This window comes from Gossypium arboreum, chromosome 13 (genome assembly GCF_025698485.1).
Source record: "Gossypium arboreum isolate Shixiya-1 chromosome 13, ASM2569848v2, whole genome shotgun sequence".
Lineage (NCBI taxonomy): Eukaryota > Viridiplantae > Streptophyta > Magnoliopsida > Malvales > Malvaceae > Gossypium > Gossypium arboreum.
The window spans coordinates 14,142,092-14,151,181 of NC_069082.1; the positions used below are offsets into that span (position 1 = coordinate 14,142,092).

General features: G+C 35.3%; 2 protein-coding genes across 2 annotated transcripts; one reads left to right on the forward strand and one right to left on the reverse strand.

The window, feature by feature from the left end:
• The first annotated feature begins 929 nt into the window (after positions 1 to 929).
• LOC108461643 (ATP-dependent Clp protease adapter protein CLPS1, chloroplastic-like) lies at positions 930 to 3,283 on the forward strand. Its single transcript, XM_017761543.2, has 3 exons — positions 930 to 1,113; positions 2,302 to 2,452; positions 2,848 to 3,283. Exons 1-3 carry the CDS (start codon positions 1,050 to 1,052, stop codon positions 3,107 to 3,109), a joined length of 477 nt encoding a protein of 158 aa, XP_017617032.1. The 5' UTR covers positions 930 to 1,049; the 3' UTR covers positions 3,110 to 3,283.
• Positions 3,284 to 3,973: 690 nt separating this feature from the next.
• LOC108461617 (GDT1-like protein 4) lies at positions 3,974 to 8,775 on the reverse strand. Its single transcript, XM_017761513.2, has 12 exons — positions 8,418 to 8,775; positions 8,236 to 8,304; positions 6,545 to 6,604; positions 6,383 to 6,430; positions 5,642 to 5,730; positions 5,459 to 5,495; positions 5,311 to 5,358; positions 5,015 to 5,083; positions 4,889 to 4,933; positions 4,730 to 4,791; positions 4,477 to 4,549; positions 3,974 to 4,369 (listed from the first exon to the last, which is right to left on the reverse strand). The coding sequence occupies exons 1-12, from the start codon at positions 8,433 to 8,435 to the stop codon at positions 4,298 to 4,300; spliced, it is 690 nt and encodes a 229-aa protein (XP_017617002.1). The 5' UTR covers positions 8,436 to 8,775; the 3' UTR covers positions 3,974 to 4,297.
• Between the last annotated feature and the right edge of the window lie 315 nt (positions 8,776 to 9,090).

The following is a 9,090-nucleotide window of genomic DNA, read 5'->3' on the forward strand; positions in this document are numbered from 1 at the left end:
AGGCGGAGAACGGCTATTGCGGTGCAGTAAAGGTGATGCTCCTTTCGGGGCGATGATGGTTGTCATTATTAAATGACTCATTAATAACTACAACTGTTACAGCGCCGACCGGAGTTTAACCTCCACTGCATCGAAACATCTGCTCTCCACTTGAAAGCCCTCTTGTGTTCAGCTTGTGTCAACCTTCAGATAAGAATGAAAAGTTAAAGATACCGATTACTTGGAAATAGAGAAAAAAATTGCGTTGATTACGCCAGATGTCCCTAAAGTTTTTCCCTATAATTATGACATCAATCTTATGTATAATATATATAGGGCATCGTTTGTGGGTATCCAAAAAGCTTGAACTCCTGAACGTGTAACGATTGTCACCTGATCCCCCGGTTATTCTCGAACTTGTGACCGCATCACAGCTGCCGACTGAGACCTCTACCTAGACTTTAACCCCTGATCATATCAAGAATTATTATCTTGAAACCTGATTTCCCCACGATAGGTTTCTGAGGTGATGATCCTATCCTGCTATGACATATGAAATGTATGTGTTCTGAGGTGTGTTATCACATCTCGACCCCTCAAATCTACTTATGAACTTTCGTGGTTTTAATAGAAAACCATAAATCCTAATCTATAAATTCAAAAACTCTAACCCTAAAATAATTTAAAATTAAAAATCCTAATGGTAGGAAAGAGAAAGGGACAGCGTGTCCAATTAAGAGCGCTTTCTGCCACCTGTGCGGGAAGCTTACACAACCGGATACACTTTCTTTTTCTTTTTCCTAAAGTTGATCTATTTCCTTAAATAATAAAAATAGCCTAAAGTCCTAATTAAAAAATAAACGGCTTTTACGCCTTATTTAGCCCATATAATCATACTTGTAAATTTGGGTTGTAAAAATCTTTCGGTCTAAATGGTGTTGGGTTGTTTAGCCACAAAAAATGGAAAAAAAGAAAAACAAAAAATCTAAAACAAAAAAAAGTGGTTAAAAAACATTTTTCGTTAGACAGAAGTGAGGAGAGACTGTGTGGAAATATAGAGTCGGAGAGGCATGGAGACTGCCATACGTGGTAGATTATCTCTCTCACCAAACACTGTCTTTAATCCTAAACCAGGTTCTTCCTTCTCTCCACTTTCTTCTTTTTGGGTTTTCAAATTTGGGTTATACGTGAAGTTTTTAATTTTTCTTGATTTATTACTGAATAAACCATAAAACACATCTGGGTATCGCAGCCACTTCGTTTAGATGACTCTTGTCGCTTATGTTCTGCTTAGTTCCTCCGAATTATTCATCCAATAATCCAAGTAATAGATGCAGAAGTGCTTTTATTAACGATTCGGATTAAAAAGGATGGAGCTTTATGCGGATTCATTTTCTGGGATGGCTACTCTTTTGCAGAAATTTTTATTTCGTTGAAACTGTGGTTTGTGAAGAATGCTTAGGAATAAGAAATATATACGAACATACATATTTTAATTGCAAAATTCCTTTTGCTGGTATTATTTGACATTGTACTTTTTAGAGGGCTAGAGCTTTGCAGGGACTTGCTGGTTTAGGAATGAAGATGGCAACTGTTATAAAATAACTCACTTTCATTCATGCTATTGAGGATGTTTCTTTTTTCCTAAAAGGGCAACATTATTGATGTATGGTCTGCTTAGTTTTTTTGCTAGCTGTTGGTGGGAAAGGGATTTGGATTCTCAGCCTTTTAGCTCACTCATCATTAGCCGGAGACATTTTTCTTGTTGTATAGTTCTGAGGGTATGAATTTGGTTGTAGATGATTGGATCCATTTATATAGCTACTTCTTCATCCAAGAAAATGAGAGAAGAAAAGGAGAAATTTTGCCATCTTTAGACCTATTGAGAGTAGCTCTGAAATCCAAAAATGGTCTTTTGAATCTTAGTTATTGACTTGTTGCAAAATGTATTGATTACATGAGAGTAGTACATTTTCCTTATTGATGACCGGAAAGTTGAATATTAGTTATGTAATCATGCGTTGTTTACTAATCTCATTTTCTTGCCCACAGACAGTAATGTAGTGAGTCTGTTGAGTTCCAATTCTTTTATTGACTGGATTTAGTGAACCTCAATTGCTTTGAGCTCTTGAGCTACTGAAATGAATGATATTAACTATTATTCTTTTCGAAAGCTATAATTATGGTGTTCTGTTTCAATATCCAAAAACTGTCCTCCATTTCTTATTAGTCATCAAACTTAATTGGCATCAGTAGAGCGCTTAATACTGATGGTTCCTTGCTTTCTATCAATGTGTGTTAAATTAAAACTATACAAAACAGGAGAGAAACGGTCACTGTGCAGAGGACCATGTACCAATCGTGGCGTTCTCATGGCTATATCGACCACAGGACCAAGTAAAGGAGGAGGAATCTTGGAGAAGCCAGTTATAGAGAGAACCACTCCTGGTCGTGAATCTGAGTTCGATCTAAGGTGCATCCCCAAATTCAAATGTATTATTGTACCTTTAGATATTTTGATGTGAAATACTCATCATTGATATTGTTTTATCATGAGCATTCTTCTCGCAAATTTGCTGGTTACCCTCCTTTTTTAGTTGGACAATCAAAATCAACTTGCGCTTCCTACAAAAATGAGCGGTGCATCCTGACTGGAACATTTCACAATCCAGAAACTGGGGAGATTTCCAATTCCACACCCTGTAACTATTTTGTGCCCACACTTGTTGCGTGTGTGATGTTAAATCGGTGTCTTTGAACTATTCATGCATTGGCATGCATGCAGGAGTAGCCCATGCTATGTCTGTTATCTAATATTGCTTTCTCCACAGAACCTTCTTTAAACATTTATGGTTATAACTTGCTCAGGAAGTCAAGAAAAATAGCCCCACCTTATCGAGTCATGCTACACAATGACAACTATAATAAACGGGAATATGTTGTCCAAGTATTGATGAAAGTGATCCCGGGGATGACCCTAGACAATGCAGTTAATATAATGCAAGAAGCACACTACAATGGGTTGGCAGTGGTGATTATTTGTGCACAGGCCGATGCTGAAGAACACTGCATGCAGCTAAGGGGGAATGGGCTTCTTAGTTCAATTGAACCAGCAAGTGGTGGTTGCTGAAGAGTAGACCTATTTGGCTTTTATCACTGTTAATGTATATACATACTCCTTTTAGAGCTTTAAATGCTGTATATGTGTGTGTTGATACAATGTTGTATGATCCCCGGACCTGGACATTTTGTATGGTCAAATTATAGACAAGAGGATGGATGTTGGGTACTAGTTGTGAGTAAAGTTGGCTCCGTAGATGTCTGTCTTTGCATTTGCTAAACAATTTGTGATAAGTGACACCTTAAAATATCAAGGGGAAAAAAGAACAAAAATGAACCTGATGAACGATCAGGAATGGAACACGTCTTACATTATTCCAGACCAAGGGAGGAACCGATGGCTTTATTCTCATTGTTGTTTTCACGTTTTAATTAATGTCCAAAAATAGCCTAAGGTCGGTTGCGTTTAGGAAAATATTTTCTTTTAAAAAAAAATTGAGAGGCTGATTATAAACAATAAAAAGAGATTATTTACTTTGTTGGTAGAACACTAAAGATGGAAAAACTTAATAAACCATATAACTGATAATACGGCCATGGTATGAGCCAATGGCATGAACTTGATTTCTTTGCTTTTAAATTGTTGCGTTTCATTGCTGAACTGTAAACCCAAATCTTGATAAAAACAGAATATAATTATGATTCACAATAGAACGCCCAACATTGGCATTGCCAATGGTGATGCTTTCACATTTTGAAATTTTAAACTGATTATGGTTCACTTTTAATTAGCTCAGGTACGCAATCATGGGAAGAGATTGCTGAATCTCAAACATGTAAAGTTTATGATCCCTGGTGAAATAAGCACAAAGCAAAAGTATCCATTACAGACTATATGCAGCACGTGTATGTATTTGAATGCAGGCAAAAACACTTATTCCAAAACAAATTCTATTCATTTCTAACAGCCTCACATGCCTTTGAGTGCAAGATACGAACATAGATGAAGCGTTTGCTTGCCTATCTAATAATGAATGTAAGACACAGCACTGTGCCTGGAGTGAGAAGATGACAGACGGGTATGAATAATTATAAATGTAATAACAAAACAGCGGGTCAATTTGGATTTAGGATCTTCGCCTGTTTTATGTGAAACATTAAAGAATTCATAGCAACCCAACTCCTCCCCAACGGAGTACCCCAACTCTAGTGAACAATTTTCTTGATGGAAAAATCAGAACTAACCATTAGTAAGTCGTCAAGACTCAACTGTTGAGAGGAGGGATTGGATTCCAAAAACAATGAAAAGAACTCCACCCGAGAGTGCAACCTGCATCAAAATAGATATAAACTTGGTTTTATTAGTTGCTCACCAAATTAAATGCAAACCATAACAGTCGCATAAGGATAAAAAGGAAAAGTATGGATCTGGATTACAATTTTCTCAGATATCTGACACGCCAGGCTCTTCCCTCCAAGTACAGCAGCAGTGGTGCACAGTGCTTGTCCTCTGAGAAAAAGGAAAAAATAAAAGAGGAAACCTTACTAATCACTAATCACAGCATATACAGAGTGAAGATATATAAACATATAAAATGGAAACAGCACTGTATACAGTGGTTTCAAAATATTAAGGAAATAGCAATGCTTCGGTAAATATGTATAGATATCTAATGGTAGTAGAACTTACAAAATTCCACCAAGAACCACACCAAATGGATTCTCATCTGCAGCCAAGCCAATGGTAGCAAGCTGAAAAGACATTGCTATACTCAGTCCAACATGATAAACATGCAATAGTCCTGTTAAAGAAGAGACAGAAATATGAAATTCATGTTATAAAGTTTACCTGGCTCTTGTCGCCCCATTCACCAAAGAATGTGATGGAAAATGCCTGCAGAATAGGCACTTTCAAATTATTTGACAAAATGCAGGCTAATCAAGATTCAACTGAATAGATTTTATAACTTATGACCTTCAGAAATATGGGAGAGAAGAACTGTGTGAGAAATGGCCGCCTCTCCTTTTTTGAATCATCATCAGTCTGATAGCATAGGAAACAGTCAAATGTCCTCATAGTCTTAAAAATGTTATTAAAAAAGCTAAATACTAAGAAGCCCTTTCCTTTTCCAAATATCCTAGATAAGCTCCTATACAAAATTATCTAATTAAGCCCTTAAAGTTCTAATCAAATAAGTTCAACACTGAAAGAAAACATGCTGTCGCCATGTAACAATATTCCTTTTAAGAAATATACTTTTATTTCTGTACCTTATTCCCCCCTTTGACTGTTCCTGGGTTTGCCTTCCAGTCAGCATCCTAGTCACACCAGTAAAGAAACATTTAAACAATTTCATTTTTTTCCCCAAACAGAGAAAAAGTCTACTTAAACATCAGGAAATTCATTAAAATAACCAACCAGTTTTGCTTCAACTTCAGCCAATTCTTCAGCCTCCCTATTAAGGAAATATAATCAGATCATCACATGATTAACTTACAGTATAGCAAAGCTTACCTAATGACACATGACAAATAGAAACCAAACCCAAGAAAATGATATAAGACTATTGGAAGAGACTAAAGAGGTAATAAAAAGCATTACCCATCCTCCATATATCCATCCCATAAAGACCACAGGCCAAATCCAAAGAAAAGCACAGTCGTAATGTGATGTGTCCATTTCCTAGAAATCTGCATAATTGAAAAAAATACAAGAGAATGAGAGCATTCCCCTACAAGTTCATAATTGTTACATGTACATGAGTGCATGGTACATAATTAAATTTGATTACATTAATCACCTAAGCAGACTAAGGTTTGGTGTATAGTTCATAATGAAGGAAACCACACTTCCACACACTAGAGTTCGACAAATACCATATTTACAGATAGAACTACAGAATACAGTGGCTATTACAGGCTTAACTTAGTATCCAACCGTCCATACATAGTTTACATCTGAAAAGATTTAATCCATGTTTGCAAAGAATGCTTTAAGATTTAAGTTCCACAAGAGATTGAGATCTATGTTTGGAGGGCTATATTTTATCACTGATAGCAGCAGTAGCAGAATTAACTATAGCATATAGCTTTAAGTGGGCAAAACTACAGCCACACTGAAGCATATCCAGTGCATTTCGTAACCTGTAACTTTAGAGAATAGACATCAGTCAAATTGACATCAATTCAGTTCTCGGCTTCTCGTCGTAAAACAAAGATGCCAAATACTGCTTGGAGTTGCCCAAAAAAGGCCTTTAATCTGGTTGTTCAGGTCCTTTAAAAGAAACTAAAATTTACCCACATGCAAAAGAAGCCGTTCTCAAACAGCAATCAAACCACTTACAAGATTTGGAGCAGCCCAGCCAACAACAGCAGAAAGAATAGTCATCACCTACAGATAAAACATTTCATATAACTTGATGCTCAATAAAAAAAAAAAAAAAGTTAACAGAGTGAATCAGAATGAAAATGATGCATGGAGAAAGGGAAAGAGAAAAACACTTACAATTAAAGCTGCCAGGCATCCTAACAAGACAAGTTTCCTGGGATGGCGCATTGCCAAGATCTTGAAACAAATAAAATACGTGATTTTAAAAATTCAATAATCGAGCTATTTCAGGATAAAATGCAGTAAAATTTGTGATTTTGGGCCAAGCACAATACTGCAGGATTTAATACAATATCTAAGTGAAAACATGGAAATCAGTATAACACAATTAAAGATGCAAAACGTAGGAAGTGCTTTCTGACATTTAAGTATATATCATATTTGTCTCTAAATAAAACCTGTATCACTGACAAAAATAATACTCTTATCCATCATGCGTTGAAAGTTTGGAACTAAATACCTACGCTCTCCAAGAACCAGAAAAAGACATTAGCTTTTCTAAGCTTAAAACCATGTTCCAAGTTTTCAGTACCCTAAACAATCTACGCTCCATTTCTTCATTCATACATGGGGCTTGCTTAGGTTAAAACAGCAACTTCGAGTCACTGTGATAAAAAAACATATTATCACAGAAGAAAAAGTAAACGAACAAACATTAACATATTAACCTCATGAATGAAAATGATGATATACTGCCGTTCAAGAAAAATTTCCACAAGTTAATTCCAGTAAAACCAGTTGATTACTACAATCCAGAAATTCAACACTTACACAAGAAAAACATTTTACTACAAAATATTCAGCTAACGTTACTATTGTTGCTCAGAACAGTTCATTCCCTTGAGTGTAAACAAATATTTCATTCCCATACCGGTCGATGTGTAACAATTCAGAGTGTAGGTAGCCTGAAAAGTTACAGTTTACATAGATGAAATGGAAATATTTTACTTTAAAGGTCTTTAATCTGATTCTGTTTTTTTTCCTACATATGAGGAAATCCCAGAGGGAGGGGGCATTTGAAATTAATCCTCTTAAGAGAGATAACAAAAATTACAAAGACTGTGTTGTTGAAGTTTCCGCATTTTCAAAGCTACTAGCCAATAAAGAAGTAAATGAGCACCTTATTGTTTTGAAGGATGGATTTAACTGGCACAGGTGACTTCTGGGGTAACTCATGTAAAGCCAACAGATACTAACTGGCCAAGTAAATTTTGCAAGGACACTAACACCAAGAAACAGTGGAATATTAAACAAAGGTGAATTTATTCATGTGCAAGTGATCCATCTGGAATACACCTAATGAACTGAAGTCAAGGTTTTTTTTTTTTTTTTTCATTCAGAATTCATTCACAAGCTGAGCAAAAAAAGAAAATAACTCATTCACAACTATCTTCTAAGTGATCTTCAACCGTGAAATTTTTACCGGCAATATTTCCTTTTCCTTTTAGGAATGAAATCTTTCACGCCTTGTTTTACAGGTGAAATTTATAATCCAATCAAATGTCTGATAAACAGGTTTTTTAGCCTCTAGCTTTGTTTTACACGCAGAAAGGGGAATAAAATACGTGGAACATGATCAACTTATAAAAAAAGAAAAAGAAAAAGAAAAAGGAAAGAGCAACACTATTAAAACAACACAAAAGGTTGTAAATGTAGGTTGATTATTCATTAGTCACAACATGATAGACTCAGTTTTAGTTTCAAGTCCTTTTCAGAACCATATTCAATAGAAAATAGTGAAACTCCAGTTTTATAAATATGAATTAACCAACCAAAAAACATAGAGAGAAAACTCAAGTTTGACTAACCGCGGCAGCGAAGAACGTCTTGTCGCCAATCTCCGATAGCACAGTCATAGCCAATGACTTGGAAAAGGCCTTTTCAAAACAAAAACAAAAGTAATGATTAATCATCGCCAAATCAAAACTAGATCTAAATTGAAAAGAATGTCATAGTCGAATATTAAATTGAACTATAAAAAAAAAATTACTTGCACAAGCGAGGTCATGATTGCAGTTGCAGAGAGTGCCGAAAATGAAATTCACAGAAAGTAAATAGTTTCTAGTTTAAATAGTTTAGTGGAAAAGGAAATCAATTGTGTTTCTCTGTGTGTGATTGAGTTCGAGCTCCGAGTTTGACTTGGGCTGAATCTTTGGGATGACGAAATCAGCTGCCCAGGGAAAGAGACGACTAAACTATTCAAATATCATAAAGTGAAACTTGAAAAGGAAAAAGTGGAAAAGGGAGAAAACGTGGTGATATTCAAAGGTTAAAAAAGAGTGTTTTTCTTAGCGTGTGTGCTTCACTTCCGCGAGTCAGGGTTTTGATTTAGGGACAAATTTCAACTTGTTTATTTCGTTACCAACAATAGTTATTAGTTTAAATTATACTTTGATGATTAAACCTTAATTTGTGAGATTTTGATTTGTAATATTTTTAACACTAAACTGTTATCCGATATTAAAGCTACTATGAAAACATAACATGACACTGACCTAGCTTCTATTTAATTTTCATGTGGCTTTCATGTCTTTTTTTTTTCTTTTTTCTTTTTATTTTTATTTTTCATATTTTCTTAATAAAACCCTAGTTCTCCTTTTTAATTTATCCTCTTTTGTAAGAGTGGGCGTTCGATTGAATCAAATTTAAAAACTCAAGTTAAT

Bases quoted from the DNA above. Each gene is read 5' to 3' on its own strand.
- LOC108461643 (XM_017761543.2), top strand. From the start codon at position 1,050: ATGGAGACTGCCATACGTGGTAGATTATCTCTCTCACCAAACACTGTC. The intron at 1,114-2,301 runs GTTCTTCCTTCT...TATACAAAACAG, and splicing joins TGTCTTTAATCCTAAACCAG to GAGAGAAACGGTCACTGTGC. The intron at 2,453-2,847 runs GTGCATCCCCAA...TAACTTGCTCAG, and splicing joins GAATCTGAGTTCGATCTAAG to GAAGTCAAGAAAAATAGCCC.
- LOC108461617 (XM_017761513.2), bottom strand. The intron at 6,605-8,235 runs GTTAGTCAAACT...ATTTGTTTCAAG, and splicing joins AGACGTTCTTCGCTGCCGCG to ATCTTGGCAATGCGCCATCC. The intron at 5,496-5,641 runs GTAATGCTTTTT...TTTCCTTAATAG, and splicing joins GATGGATATATGGAGGATGG to GGAGGCTGAAGAATTGGCTG.